Source organism: Diplotaxodon limnothrissa, linkage group LG23, assembly GCF_057381915.1.
Source record: "Diplotaxodon limnothrissa isolate DT_005_m linkage group LG23, D_limnothrissa_male_GT1.1, whole genome shotgun sequence".
NCBI classification, from domain to species: Eukaryota; Metazoa; Chordata; class Actinopteri; order Cichliformes; family Cichlidae; genus Diplotaxodon; species Diplotaxodon limnothrissa.
The window spans coordinates 9455754-9471886 of record NC_140617.1 but is presented as its reverse complement, the minus strand read 5'-3'; the positions used below and the strand labels follow the sequence as shown (position 1 = coordinate 9471886).

Sequence of the window (16133 nt, the reverse complement as noted above, 5' to 3'; positions counted from 1 at the left end):
CTATTCATTTTCTGTTACTCTGTGTTTATGCGATTTACCCGCATGCTGGAGTAGGTAGTAATTATCTCACATTCTTGAAATGATTCATAATGCTTTAACATCTAAATCAAAATGCCAGCAAGCAGGGTGCTCTTAGAATACATTTTTATCATCAGCACAAACAAAACATCAGCTGTTTATTAGAGGGAACGATATGCATGCCCAAATCATTTGAGAAATAGCCTGGAGGATGCAACTGCCTGTCCTGTTCATTAATTTAGTAACTGCTGCAAAGATGCCATAATATCACGTCTCTCCAAAATACTCCCCAATGTTTGCCTTTCGCTTCCCAAGCCATTTTTGTTTGTTTCATGTCTTTAGTCAGAAAAAGCCACATCCCGCCTCTCTGTTTTCTCATGCTTTCGCCTTTCCTTTTCTCGGTAATATTCCTCTTTCAAATCCTCCCGGTTTCTGCGTGTCCAGCCTTTTGACGTGATGTGATACATGTCCACACAGTTTCCAGAATATGCATCCCTATACGTAGCTCTGTACACAGCTTCTCTAGCTATTGACTTGGCCTCATCTACTGTCAGCCCCCAGTGAACACCTTGGTCCAAAATTGAGTAGGCATAAGGGGATCCTGAGCCCACAGAGAAAAGCATTCCCCGTAGGCGAGTACCATCACTGCATACATAAAAAAGCCTTGGTCCAGATAAATTCATTTTCTTTCTGATGGAGCACTGCTGAGAGAAAGAAAAGCGTTCATCCTTTGCCAGAGAAACCTTTGCATTGGTGCTATCTACAAAGTTTTTCTGCTCAGTCATTTGATTCTTTGTTGTTTCTCCTCGACTACCAGGACCAGTCTCTGTGCCTCCATGGTAATCACATCCATCGTCCACCTCTCCTCCATCCCACCCACACAACGTGGCAGCCACACACAGCTCAGTTCCTTTGAAAGGGTGAAGCATGTGCGAAAGCAATTTGGCAGCTCCACTCGTGGACAACCGTCGACCGTGACGAAGTTGGTAAAGCCGCAGCTCGCGAGCCAAAATACGTTTCCAAAGCGCACAGTCGGCTGAAGTGCCTGAGGTCAGGCCCACCAAGTGACTGTGAATGGGCAGGATCTTCTGCGAGGCTGGGCACGCGACGAGGCCTGAGCAACTGGAACGAGTGTCTGCTGCAGCCATCACGCCACCCTGGAACATGAACGCCAAGGTGGTGGTGCCATGAGCCATGGGAAAGGGCAGAGGCACAGACTGTGAAGAGGCAAACGGAAGGCATGTTGGCAAGGAGGAGGATGTTAAGAAGGGGTCTTCAGATGAGACGGCGCTGCAGTTCTGGACTGTGCTGATTTGCCCAAACTGTATCGGACTTTCATCTAAGTACTCTGCCACTGGAATATAAAAGTGAAACAAACTTTTGTTATTGCTAAAGGGCAAACCACTCACATAGTTGGAAGCAATCTTTTTTCCATGTGGCACTGCAGGATACTCTGTAGTTAGACGGTCCTCAAAGACAGACTGAAAATTGCATATGTCCTGTAAAGCCATTAAAAGCATATTTTTACAGCATTTTCTGCTTGCTTGAAAAAATCAACTCTTCAATAACATCCAATAAAATTGCCTTCAAAAGCTATTCTCTTGTACACATAGGTATGCCATCAAGAACATATGTGTGTGAAAACAGCAGCCACCTTTTATATAGACCATGTTCGTGTATGTGTGGCTACCTAAAGCAACCCATCAGCAACATTAGCACATGTCATGCCCTTGACTTTGAAACATAAACAGTCAGTGGCCCATGGGTAATTAATTTTGGCTGCCATATCAGGTTGTTTTTCAGATCATATTTCTTCAAAGTCTTGCGTAAGCGCGTTGGCCAAAGAGGACGCAGGGTGATGACAAAGTCTTGGCTCACGTACATCAGATTAAGTCAGCTCTGATGCTTCACTCTTATGGAAAGGTCCCAAATACAATCACTAATAAAGTGAATCAAACAACACTTTTATTACACATCAAGAGTAAATATAGCCGAGCCCTCGTGGGCGCTAGCCCTTTAAAAGCATGCTAATCACTGAACTTGAAACACCAGAATTTCAGGTAATGCTGCATTGCAATGGTACACCCATTGCACGGCTGTTTGGAAATGTTTTCTGGAAGTGTCAAACAGTGAGAGCCAATGTTACTTACCACTCTGAATGTCAAATTTGCTTGTGGTTTTTATTCAGTTTTAAACAACAACAAAAGATGAATGTGTTTCATGTCATCATTTTTGGACAGATTTTCACTGCTTCTGCTCTAATGGTAAGCAATTTTATTCACTCACTTATTCTGCTCACAGGAGACTGCTCTCGTTTTTCGATATACACTACTACAAGCAGTTAGTAACTAACTGGTGATAAATTTTTCAAATTTGGTTGAGAGAATGAAACTTCATGCAAGTCTGTTTTCCCTTTATGTTCATTTAAGTGTATTTCTTTTCCTTCTCTTCACCCAGGGACAGTGTGCTTCACAAGTCATTTCAGCCCACAGCAGTGAGACCCCGCCTGACAATTTTATAGGGTTTGACACCGTCCCTGACAAAGTGGTAGATGGCTCGGTGGTCCGCGTGCGGTATCAGTGCTCTGGGCAATGTCAGCTTGCAGTTGAGGTGGTGGTGTCCACATTGCAGAAGACAGATTTAGTGGTCTTCAGGAGAAAATGGAAAAGCAGCAGACTCCGTGACTACAGGATCCACCAGGTGCTGCTTAGACTGCCTCCGTCCATTTCATATCAACGCGACTTTTTCAACAGGAACATTTTGGACACACAGAATGTGACAGTCCGTGGTTGGCTGGGCAGCTTTAAAAATGGCAGTGAACTCAGCACATACCACAGCTCCATGTTGAGGATTTATAAAGCGCTGCAGATAATTCCACCCTCTGAGCGGCCAAGTAAACCTCCCACTGGTTGCCCGTCATGGTCGGCTCAACTAATGTGGCAGATGACCAGCCACAGAATCCATCAGTGTCCACATGAATCAGGTTTGACCCTTAATCACATTGTCATTTCCTCTGCATGTCTCATCTTTATCTCCAAAACTTTTAAAGAACACATGCAAGTGTTTGCAAATGGAGCCTTTCGCTGTTCTGTTTGATCCCAGACATAATCGATATGCTAAAGTTCCCTCTGGCAAGTACTGGTGAGCGCTTTGGAGTGATCCGCAGGTTCCAGCCTTTTATTGACAGAGCTCTAGAGAGAACCCGGCGTCACGCTGTGACACAGCCCAGGTTGGACTTCTAATTTACCTCATTTTAGCTGGAACTTATTTAGTATGAAGTTCAGCCACACAGCATGAAAAATCTCCAGCTGAGTTTCCAAATGTTGAATCAAAGGATTAAGTAAAACAGAGTGTTTGATATTATATGTTTCAAAGGTACTCTCCGGCCCATTTTCCTCAAATATAAAGTACATAATAGCTCTGCTTTGTGTTTATATCAGCAGAATGACAGGTCACAAGTCACTGATCATTTCCTTTTCAGTGCAGGCATCAGTTAGAACACACTCTACTTTTAGTTTTACTTCAGTGTCTTTTTAAATGACTTTACAAGCTTCACCAAGCCGCTTCACCAGAGCATATAAGCTTTTTACTTACGGTCAATGAAAGACAGCGAGGTCAGGCATTTTTAACAGACAGCGCCGCGTTTTAAATTCAACCTCATGCTTGAGTGGATGAAGAAATGATTTGTCAAATCATGTTTCATTGCTTGGCTTCCAGCGTCACCTTGTCTGTGTGGATATACCTACTGAAATGGTGTCAGAAGAAGCTCTGTGGGATCATCCATCATGTCAATAGAAAAAATTTATATGACACAGTTCTGATGCAGCTTACGAACACAGGTGGGTCATGCCAGCTCATGTGTACACCTGATAGGGGATTACAAAGAGGTGTCACAACATGATTGTGAGTGAAGATTTGTGGTTTTTGCGCAGATGTGATTTATTAATATTGCTAGCACAAAAAATATGTATTAATAAGGAGCTTTGGATCTCCTGTGGTGAAATTCACGACTGTCATATGTGCCGTACAGGGAACATCATAATTCAGGCACGAAAGATAACTGGAGAAGATGAAGCATTTCAAGTCCAAGCAATGTTGCCTCTCTTGAAATGGATTAGATTAGACTATTACATACAGGACTCAGAGGTAAAACGCCAAAGAATGACTCTGGTGGTGGGATGAGGAATAAAAATCAAAATAATGCTCTGGCAACATCTTATAGTCATTCTTTTTCTGCTGGGTTTTCTTTGGACTTCTAGCTTTTGTTTCCCTTTGGAACAGCTGTAAGATCTTGAAAGATGGTTTATTTCCAGCTGGGAAACTCCAGGCGATTGCAGTGTGTACTGCAATTTGGAGTTGTTTAAAGCTGAGCAGGTTTTTCAGGACTCATGTATTGTTATGTTTGACTTTTAGGTGCTGCTGGAAACCACATGGGATGGTCAAACTCAGAAACATTTATACAAGTACGATTATGATTTTTGGTATAAAATAAGCAAAACACACTGTTGCCAAGTTTCTGGAAAATAAATATTGTTTGCTCAGTGATTGTGATTGCTGGTTTGAGTGGTATTAAATGTCATAGATTTCAGGACAGCATTCATTACGATGACACAGATGGATACTTTGTGATTGGAGGAGGCAGTTACTTACAAGGCATCCGTGGGTATTTTGGGCCTATCAGATACTACCGTTTTGGAACCAAACAGGTAAGTGTAAAGAGGTAAAATGTATTCATTTGCTTTGCTTTCTAGCACAGCCTCACTCTAAAACAGTGTATTATGATCTCAAGGTCATAAAGTATTAATGTTTCATGCCAAATTATGTCAGCAAACAGCCTGACCACGTGTAAGAGTACACAGGTAATGAAATGAGGCAGTGATAAAATCATATGCATTAGTGGACATTGTAGGTTTTTCCTTATTATCTGCCATATATATGCAGTTTTGGTAAGAATTTTACACACACCCATCATGCAGGTCATGATAATTTTTTAAAATTATTTTTTGAACTGTTCTTTTCTGGATTGGATTGATTGTACTGCAGTCATCTTTTAAAAAGTTTCAAAAATTGGGTACACAAGTTTGGATGCATTTTGGAGTTTTTCTAATCCACACAGGATCAAAATTATACATACCAGTTGAAATATATGCATACACCCCGACTAATATTTGATTAATTATTTGCTAAATGTCCTTTAATCGTTCATTTATTCATCCCTGGATAAGTCAAAGCAAATGGATGGGTGTATGGTTCTTCAGAAATTTGCACCTCCACTGGACTTTTGGTAGCCATCAAGAAACTTCATTCTAATTCAAATGGGCAGAATTCCGGCTGGATATTTGCCTGCTCCTCTTGGCAGAGTTGGGAGAGTTCTTACAAATTGGTTGGTTTTACTGGCACAGATCAGGCTTGTAGGTGTAGCCCACAAATTTTCTATCAGGTTGAGGTCGGGGCTTTGGGAAAACCATTGCAGAAGCATATCCATTCCAAAACCAGTTCTGATGTGTGTTCGGGATCATTATTGGAATATCCAATTTTATACAAGTTTCAACTGTCTAGCTGTTTGAGCTAAACGTAATTTTTTTTGAGGTAGTTCTCCTTCTTCGTTATTCCATCCACTTTTTGCAGTGTATCAGTAACCAGCAGCATGATGCTAAATAAGTTCTGAGCTTTGGTAATCCAGCAAGTGCTGCCAAATAAATCATTTTATGCATGTAAGGATAAACTACTAGTTTTAGTAAATATTCTAAACAAGAATAAGAGATAGAACCTCCTGAACCACCTTTTAAAAGATCTAAATGAGTGTTTTGTATATGTGTGATTTTTTTACAACCATTACAGATATATTGTTCAATCATTCCAGCCTTGAAAAACAACAGTATTCATCACTAAAAGCCCCACATTACCATGACATTCATGCCCATGATGAGTGTAAACGTCTGACCACCATACTATTAGCAATGATGGAACTTTTAAACAATGATGGTTTTTGTGAAAATAATCCCTACAAGCCAAAGGTCAAGTCTTCAGGGAGGCCAAATCCCTCTGAACATTCATTTTCAGACAGTTTTTTCCTGCTTGTGAATCTTTATGATGTCATTGTCATCTGATATCTGTAATAGGGTCATCTCAAGCACAGTTCTCACTGTGAGCACAGAAACCCCACACACTTGCTGGTCAAGCCTCCAATCATATGAATCTAGACTAAAATGTGTATAAAGGGAGAGGAACTATAACGGCTTGTATTAGATAGTGGGTAAACCAAGAGGATGCACCAAGGGCCAGTAAAATATTGCTACGATTTTAGGCTGTGAATCAAGGAAAGATAAGAATAAAGAAACAAAACTGGAAAAGAGCACAGTAGTTACATTTTAAAGACAATTGTATCCTAAATATCTTAAACCCAAACCAAAATAGAACTAAACACGAGGGACATTGTTTGCTTAATCTTTTGCCCACTGATACAACATCACTTTATCACTATTTCAATTATAAATCAGTACAGATCAGATATTCTTAGATTACAGAGATGAAGATGCTGCAATAGCTTGAAGAGATGACACATTATTGCAACAACTGAGAAAAAAAACGTTAGCTTTTGATTGCGACTTTTTCCATTCTTGTACAAGTGGTGACGCATACATTTTTTCAAGGTGATGACATTTACCATTCAGGAGAAGACTGCAGTGAGTCTGGCACACCTCATATGACGGTATAAATACTCATGAGGCTGCGGTGATGTCATGATGACCATTAACTAGGCTTAATACTTCCTATTTCCTCTGTTTTATGCCTGTTAATGCTAATTTCAAATACAGATTTATTCATATCACAGATCAAAAACCAACTTCCCTCCATGCCAACATTAAATGAATTGCAGAGGATTCACCAAGAGTGTCAGGAAATAAGAGCATTTACAAAAGCTTTTATGCAAGAAGTGAATGAGAATTACCTCCTGTCGCCAGTAAGTAGAGGTAAAAATTTTTTTTTTATATTTCCTATAAAAGCCATGTTGCACCATGGGTGGAGCGACCTTTAAGAGACCTAATATCAAGTGTGTCAATACACTGAAAGTGCACCCATTGAGTATGGAAAGAACGCTGTGAACAGGTTCCTTTTTTTGTTTCATTTCAGATGTCTGTACCCCCGACTTCTTAAGGCTGTTGGGTCAGTTTGCATCAAAAGAGAAAACATGCACACAAACATGGACGTTTGAAACACAGATAAAGTACAGCACTCTCTTTCAGCTCTTGCTAAGAAAGGAGGTGGAAATCAGAACAGGTAGATATTTTTTTATCTGGTTATAACCTCAATCACCATAAAATATCTGATTTATAGAGGATACATTATTTAATAAACACCTATCTGTTTCTGAAGGGTCTTTAAACTTGAAGGATCTCGGGAGCGTTTTGTTTGAGGAGACAGTCGGAACAATGTTCTCTGTGGATAAAGCACAAATGAAAATCACATCCCAATCAATGGCTGCGTTACAAGAATCCTCCTGCTTAGGAAATCACAGAGCATCTCTCTTATTGGCCACCATCCATCTCTCCGGCCTGGGACATTCAGTCAATTATGAGCAGGTACAGTCAGTGCCTTCGTTGTATCTTAATTACTATTTTATCGCACGTAAAGCAATTTGCATGTAACAGGTAATACTAACCCCCTTGCATTTTTCAGGGTCACGTCTATAGTTTGATTGGTGCCTTAGGTGATGACCGTTTTGCCCTGATGCATGCAGGGTACAAACACTTGATGGGAATTGATGGGTTTCCTAAAGACTTGGAAATGGCTTATAGCTACTATTCCAACATTGGAACGCAGACCTGTATCGACAGTTCCAGGATATATGAAAACAAGGTATGTTTAGATCATTAAGATCACTTCTGAATTTGTGTTTTTATTTGAATAACTAATAATAGCCTTGATAATAGAGGAGTTCGTGTAAGTTGAGAGTGGCGTTAGTTCATGCAGGGCATGAAGTCAAGCTGAGCCAACAGTTCAAACAGATTAGCTGATAGCAGCTGATTTTAATGCCAGCACACGTCAGAGAATCACTCAGCTGATAATCATCTGAACATTAGATAGCCAGATCTCTTGTAGGCTGTACTATAAATATTTTATTCCAGTAAATGATTAATCAAGCCTGGGATAATTAAAGTATATTTCAGTTTTATGCTGCTCTAGCTTGTCTGTTGCTGATACTGACTCTGTAAGCCACTTTGCAACCCTCCGCCTCATCCCTGCTCCTCCTTAACATAGTGTTACTTAATCAGTATCAAGTGGTTATCTCTGTTGTCTGCTGCTTATCTGCTTACCTTTGCCTCTTCATTATACAACAGTATTACCGAAACAAAAATATAATTACATCTTTCATTTCAATTGTATTTATTTAACAGCAGCCTTAAGGTGCTTTCTGTTGTAAGGTAAAGACCCTACAAAGGAAACACCAACAATCATATGACCCTCTATGAGCAAGCGCTTTGGTGACAGTGGGAAGGAAAAACTCCCTTTTAACATTAAGAAACTAGGAGCGGCCATCTGCCACGACCAGTTGGGTTGAGGGGAGGGAGGTTGGGGTGAGGGGCTTATATATGGGGTGAGGGAATTTGTTACATGGGCTCATATAAGATATGCTATAACATACAGTTTGTTAAAGTATATTCAAAAAGCTAGATCTGCGTATTTATTTCCTTTAAAGTTTTTTTTTAAAGAATAAGATGAAAAGATTGATACCTCTCTCATATCCGTGTATTGAATATGCAACTACAGCGAGCTTAGCTTAAAAACACACAAAGCGCAGTATGAAAAGAGCCATTCAGACACAAATGTATTCATACAAACATGCACGCATGCTGTGGAAATGACATTCTGCCTTCAGAATATGATAACAATGTGTCTGTTAGTCCAGCCATTTGTGAATGATTTAGCTGTGTTGATGAATGGAGGAACTGCACTTGAAAGATGAGGAGCGCACTATGAGAAAAGGCTACATCCGACTGATTTCCTGTTGATTCTTCGAGTATTTAAATAAGCATGCTTCTAATGAACAGAGGTACATGAAAACAGCAGAGAGACCTTACTGTCTATTCCAGCTTCAACAAGGCAGTGCACCTAGAAAACAACTGTAGCAAGCCTAGTAGTGATCATTTTTCCGTGGCATATTGACCGAGCTTTTTAAGAGCTGACAACAACCCCCTGAATCCAATCTTGATAAAAGCAACGAAAACCACCTCTCTTTCTTTTCGTGTTGTTTTGTCTCTTCTCGGTGGTGTGGGCTCAGCTTAAAGACAAAACAATGATGTCATGCACTTCTGTGCACCAATCAGGATTCAGCACTATTTAAATCTCAGTGTTGTGACTGTGCTGGGTTGTTAGCTTATGTTGCCTGTCAGTCAGGCTTGGGCAGACTTTGATTTGTTAACTTGAAAACAAAAAAAGGAAAAAGCTAGTTGCTAGTTTCTTTTGTTTTTAACCTTTGACTGTATCTTGAGATTATTTAAAGTGGCTATAAAAAAAAGTGTTGCACAATCTGGGTTCTCTGTCTCGGCTCTCATTGTTCAAGCTGCAGCATTCTACTGAAAAAGCTCTAAAAGGCCATTAAACTCGAGCTCACAAACACAGCGTCTTTAATTTTAATTCAAATTACAATTTTATCTTCCAGTGATTATGAAAATAAGATAATCAAGACGACAAGATTACACTTTTTTTTCCCAATTATACTGTGGCTTTTTCTTTCAACGCCACAACTTTTGTTTACTTTTGTAGCTCCCTAAATCCCCAATTCACTCTTTCTTTATATATTATTAACTTTACAATTACAGTTCAGTCAATAGACTGGTATAAAAGCCATTTCTAGTCTATTATTTTTCCACATAATCATGATTTGCCCGTTTTTAAGGTATACCTGTTAAACTGCTCAGTAACATAAATCAGCCAATTCTGTAATCAGTCAGTCAGAATCAACAACTGAATGCATTTAAGAATTTAGACATGGTTGAGACAGCCTACTGAATGAGAACAATCTGCTGTAAAATAGGGAAAAGTGCTGATTTAAGTGATGTTGAACGCTAGTAGCAGATGGCTTGGTCTGAGTATTTCAGAAATTGCTGATCAACTGGGATTTTACCGCACAACCGTGTCTAGGGTTTACATGCTCCAAAAAGGGGTAAATGTTTCATATCTGGGTGTTAATACCTCGTTAATATCAGAGAACAGGGAAGACTGGCTAGAATGCTTCGAGCAGATTGGAAGGGAAAAGTAAGACACGTGCAAGGTATGCAGAAGACCTTCTCTGAACGCACAACACTGGTTGCCAGTCCTGTCAGCTAAGAACAGCAAACTGAGGCAACAGTTCACAAAGGCTCATCAAAAATGGACAATTTGAGGTTGGAAGCAATTTCTGTTGCCACATTTAGATGTTAGGATGAGAATTTGGTGTAAACATGAAAGCATGAACCTTATCCATCCTGCCTTGTATTGGTGTGTGATGATTTCTTGGCACACTTTGAGCCCCTTAGTACCAATTAAGTATCATTCAACCAGAACAACTTACCTGAGTATTGTTGCTGTCCATTTCCATCCATTTATTACCACAGTGTACCCGTCTTCTGATGGCTGGTAAATTAACCGCTGTAACTGTAGTAGTCAAATATAGTGACGGTAGCGTTTTTACTCATAGTGCTAGTATCACCAGTTGTTTACTATCATAACACATCTGTTTGTCTTTTCTAAAGCAACACTCAACTGAACATATCTATTTAAACAATGAAGAAGATTTAAACAGACTGACACATGAGACAAAAGATGATTTCCAGTATCTGAAATTCCAAGCAGAGAGAGGAGACATCGAATCTCAGGTATGTGAGCTACACGAAATCTTTTGACTTCTGACAAGATGAACTGTTGAAATATGTGCATGTGACCCGTTCAAATTCAGTCATACTTTAATTTCTCCTTCGTGGTCAATAGCACAGTCAGTGTTCAGAATAGGCTAATAAAAACTCCATTAACTTTAGAAACGCATGGGAACAATGCTGTACTGGGGACAAAATGGAGTCTCAAAGGACATAGTGAGTGCGGCGAAATGGATTGAGAGAAGTGCTATGCAAATGAAGGATCCCTCTGCGATGTACGACTACTCCATCCTCCTGATGAAGGTAGTGTAAGATAGTAAAAATGGCTATTTTACAATTGAATTGAACGATGTGTGCATGTGTGTGCGACGTCTGTGTTTTGACAGTTATCGATTCACTGATTGATGTTGATTCGTTCAGGGCCAGGGAGTGAAAAGAAACTACACCCGAGCTTTTCGGCTGCTGAGAAAAGCAGCAGCAATGGTGAGAGTGTACAAGTCAGTTGGTGTGTTTACAGTGTGTGAATTCGCTATGAATACCGGCGTCTGTTTCCTTGCTTTAGGGCTCAATTAACGCCTTGAATGGTTTAGGCTGGTATCATAGGACTGTACTGAAGGACCACAAAAATGCAGCGAAATACTTTGAACAAGCTGCTTTAAACGGGAGCGATGATGGGATGTTCAACCTGGGGATTTATCATCTCAGTGGGATGGACCCAGATAGACCCTGGAGAAATGAGGTTTGATTTCCACAACTTCAGAAATGGATTTTTATCCAGGTATGATCAACGAGCCAAACTGTGTTGTTTTTTTTTTAATGATCTGCAGAGTGCTGCTTTTGAGCAGTTTCTCAACGCGTCTCGGTTTGGTCATGTCACTGCATCAGTGGAAGCTGCTCGGTACCTTTCGATGGGAAGCCTGGAAGGGGTGTCTCAGGATATGAAGAGAGCTGTAATGTAAGGGGCTTTCATTAGCTTGTTGAAGAAAGCTTTGTTATGGGCTGTTGCACTGTAGCCTGCAGCTTAGTGGCATCTAATTTCAATGACAGTGGCTAATTCAAGGTCAGAACCCAGTATTTGCATATCTAAAAATAAGAGCCACTGTCACCGCATTATTGTCTGGCGCAGAGAGATTCTGCTTACCAATGTTCCTCTGGTATCTTATGAATTTAAAGAGGCTCCTCCTACAGCTGTTGATGCTTGTGTTTAGAATGACCTCAACAATTTGGAACTATTTTTAGATCACATTAAAATATTCTCTGTTTAGGTGGAGTTAATTATATCCCATAATACATCAGGTGTCCTTTAACCTCTATGCAGTCTGCTGAAAAAGGTCTGTGAGCGAAATGGACACCTTGGATTTATGATCAGAGAGGCTCTTCAGGCCTACCTCCAGGGCTCTTGGTAGGGAAACATTAATTTCAATTACTTTTCAAATGCCCTCATTTAATCATTGGCGCTGCTCTTTATTATTGTCTTTGCTTCGTCACATTTGTTTCATTGTGTTTCCAACAGGCAGGAAGCCTTTGTGAAGTACCTTTTGGTAGCTCAAACTGGTCTGGTTTTGGCCCAAAGCAATGTTGCACACCTGTGCGAGGTGAGTGCATGCTCTTTCACCGGTTTAACCCATTATGACTACCCTAAAACAAAACACAGCCTGGGCTTTTCGTCATTATCCTGCAATCACGTGTGGAATTCTGATTGAAGCTGATGAACAAATTGCACATAATTCCTCTATTAAAATCATCATTGTCACTGTGCACTCGTTCTCCGAAATGCAGGAGCTGAATCTCGGTTATGAATGTCAGTGGAGATATCATAACTACTCTATATTAAACTATGACCCGCATCCTTTCGGTGAGTTTTTCTCATTTCATTTTGCTTTAAATCCATTTTCCCTGTCAATCTGGTCACTGAACAGAAAGTATTTATCTTCTTTTATAGCTCTACTGAAAATGGGAGACTACTACTACTACCATTCCCCCGGCACACAAGAGGACTCATTATCCTTGGCTGAGCAGGCCATATCAATGTATAGCAGAGCAGCACTAGCAGGCAGCCCTCAGGTGACAGATTTACTTCAGCTATAATCTCATCACCCTGTGATAAACTTAATTAAACTTCCACAGGCTCTGGCCCTCTGCAATAAAAGCAACAAACAGCATTGTATTGTGTTATTATTTAGATACTTTCTCGGTGAATAAGCCATCATTGCTGTTATAATTTTGTTTTTCATATTGGCTCACAGGGAATGTACAACTTGGTTGTTTTGGCACAAGAAGGCCACAGTCTTCCCCGGAGCATCCTCAGATTCGTTAATGTTTCGCATCACGATGATCTGGATATGGTGATGGAGAAGATCCTAAAAAGGTGCTTTTTAAAATTTAATCAGCTTTCACAACCACAGTGAATAATGATGGTCATTAATGGGATCTCTAGTACGTTGGTAAAACTTTGAAATACTGCCATTTGAACAATACTACAAAGGTTTAATATTCCTAATGTAAATTCTCAGGAAGCTTTGTAGTGGTACATTTTTTAAATTACTTTCTTGCCATGTGTGAGATAAAATGATAGTTACCACTCCTGTCTGTCTGCACTGCTAAATCCACCTTTCTTGTGGAGTTGTGCCGGCTTTGCTCATCTGTCTTTAGTTTGAGCTGAAGTTTTTGACAAAGGCAGTTAGCTAACAACAGTGGTTCCCACTTATCAGCCACAGCGTCAGAACCATCCATCCATCCATTTTCTTTTACTCATCCTGTTCAGGGTTGCAGGGGGAGCTGGAGACTGTCTCAGCTGTCAAAGGGCAACTTGCAGGGTACACCCTGGACAGGTCATCAGTCTGTCACAAGGCTAATAGAGAGAGACAACCCTTCACAATTAGAATCACCGATTAACCTAACATGCATGCCTTTGGACTGAAGTACCTGGAGAGAACTCACGCAAACACAGGAAGAAGATGCAAATGTCAAAATGCTAAATACTGCCTGCATCTCTCCATGATGCATAAGGTGTCATTTGGCTTTGGTGCCTTCACACATTAACAGACAGATAATCCTATTTTAGCAGTTTACAAAGTCCATTAAAAAAGGTTCGAGAGATGGCAGCGTCATTAGTCGCGGGCTTATCAGCCTGGGGGTTATGCCCATTTGCACTTACACACTTGCTGTTTCATTCAGTTTCCATTGCCTTTTACTTTCACATGCTTTTCAGGTTTAGGAAAAGATTGTAGTTAGGGTTAATATATACTTTAGACCCTTTTGGTTGATGACATGCTTTTGACATGTCTAGCAAGTGACACTCTGCAGCCAAAGGACATTGTTTGTGTAACTGAGACATGCCAGCTATTTTGCTATTTTTAAGTGTTCGAGGAGTGATAACCGACTGGTGCATCACTCTGGTACAACTAAAACAGCTCTGATCTTTCAGAGGAACATGAGACCCCCGGGTTATCCTGCGGTGTCTTGCACCTGGGGGCTCAGGGGATGGGAGCTTGTTCCAGCACATCCAACAGATCCTCACTTGAATTGGAAACTGAGGAGTCTGGATCAAAGCAGTGAGGCAGGGCACACTGACAGGGAGGTCAGGGTCATCAGTACATAAAAAGAGGGATACACACTCCAGCTCCGAGACATTTTCCGGCAGAATTTATTATCTCAGTTCAACTCTTATTTAATACATGAGGTTTATTATGTAACCTCTTTTTCCATTCAAGACAAAATACACAGTGTATGCTTTAGGATATAGACACATTGTGATGGACAAGTTGCTATGAGCGTGCAATGTCCTTGGTGTCTCACTCAGATCCACCCCCTGTTTGTCATGTCTGCTTACAAAATAACAACATAGTGACAGCTAAAATGCTCATGGTGAGACTTCAAAAGAGAAGACCACAGCCCAGTAGGTGATGTTACAGTGATGCTGCAGTCTATCTTTTAATGAGAACTCTACGTCTGCAAAATGTTTAAACGAGTGGAATATTTCAAGCGAACTGCCATCCGCATTAATGCCAGGACACAAAGTTTCCAATAACATGATTTTATATGATAACAGTTTTATTCATCTGTCAGTGGTTTGAATCTGCTCGTTCAATGTGGGCTTCTACTGCTATTTCTAAATAGGTATGAGGGCGTGTGATATTATATTTTTTATCTCATGTAACACAGTTTTCATGTTTATCTCCTAAGATGTGTAGACATGGAGGCTGAAGAGGCAGTGACGCCCTGTTCTTTAGCTCTGCTTGGACTCCAGATGGGAAAAGCCTTGAGGAGAATGACTCAGAATGGTGCACAGCTCCTCTTGGTAAGCATAAGGCGATATACTCATGCTGTGTGTAGTAAGGGGAAACATACCACACGCTGCACTCACAAACTACAGAATATTAACATCCTTCAGTATTTGAAAAATGCAAAAATGTTAATTTTATCTTCATCATGAGTATGGCGTTTTGTTTTGTGAATGGAAATGTGAACTGCTTCTTTGTAATCCTTTGTAGGCATATGCATCTCTTCTTTCTGTCCTTATCTTTGCTGTTGTGGTGCCTTTGCAGAGCAGTCTTGGTAAGTATTTGTGTGGTTCACTACTGCGCTTAATTGCCAGTGGTTGCCACAAGATGGTGCAGTTTCATTATACATTGCTTTACACTACCCATTTTTATGATTTGCAAATTTGCAAATAATCTATATACTGTCAGTGTCATGTTTGCTGCTGGAAGTGTCTTTACAACCATTCATCCTCCCTCTTTTGTAAATTAACACAGGGAACAGAAATCCTACAAATGCACTAAGGGCAAGGAATGGCGGCGTCGTGAACAGGGAGCAAGATGGCACCATGGGAAGAACCTACAGAGGGGCATGGAATCTAAGGCTTACCATGAATGGGGAGCAGTGGTTGCGACAGATCAGCGATTTGGCCGTGACTGCGTCTGGCGTGTGCCTGTGTGCTTTCTGGACCACACTCCTCTATCATCTTTTATGACATAAGATACCAAGAAGAGTGATCCCATAGCCACAGCAAAAGCCTCAGACGCTACATATTGTAAGAGCACACATTTAGCAGATGAGTTACAGAACTATTCGTGTGACACATTTGTGTTTTGGAGGCTTGTGACAGGAAGGGAGAAGGAAAAGAAGGTCAGGTTGTGAGCAAGCTGCTTTGGTTGAGTTAATAATTTTTCTCCTGTAATCATTTTTTTTGTTTTATTTGTGGAAAATAAAATGCTTACCATACAATCTGAATCTAGAGATGTTTTTATTATTTAT

General features: G+C 40.4%; 2 protein-coding genes across 2 annotated transcripts; one reads left to right on the top strand and one right to left on the bottom strand.

Annotated features, from left to right (window-relative positions):
• Positions 1 to 356: 356 nt before the first annotated feature.
• On the bottom strand, positions 357 to 1529 carry psmb11b (proteasome 20S subunit beta 11b). Its single transcript, XM_085348409.1, has one exon. It carries the CDS (start codon positions 1527 to 1529, stop codon positions 357 to 359), a length of 1173 nt encoding a protein of 390 aa, XP_085204535.1.
• A 696-nt stretch (positions 1530 to 2225) lies between these two features.
• LOC146607537 (protein sel-1 homolog 3) lies at positions 2226 to 15849 on the top strand. The gene is made up of 24 exons (XM_085348371.1): positions 2226 to 2282; positions 2476 to 3001; positions 3121 to 3247; positions 3736 to 3857; positions 4049 to 4164; positions 4432 to 4481; positions 4601 to 4724; positions 6854 to 6992; positions 7153 to 7299; positions 7396 to 7601; positions 7699 to 7878; positions 10755 to 10877; positions 11037 to 11177; positions 11295 to 11357; positions 11437 to 11613; positions 11702 to 11829; positions 12193 to 12276; positions 12388 to 12469; positions 12654 to 12729; positions 12817 to 12938; positions 13121 to 13242; positions 15060 to 15174; positions 15368 to 15431; positions 15632 to 15849. Exons 1-24 carry the CDS (start codon positions 2226 to 2228, stop codon positions 15847 to 15849), a joined length of 3309 nt encoding a protein of 1102 aa, XP_085204497.1.
• The last annotated feature ends 284 nt before the right edge of the window (positions 15850 to 16133 follow it).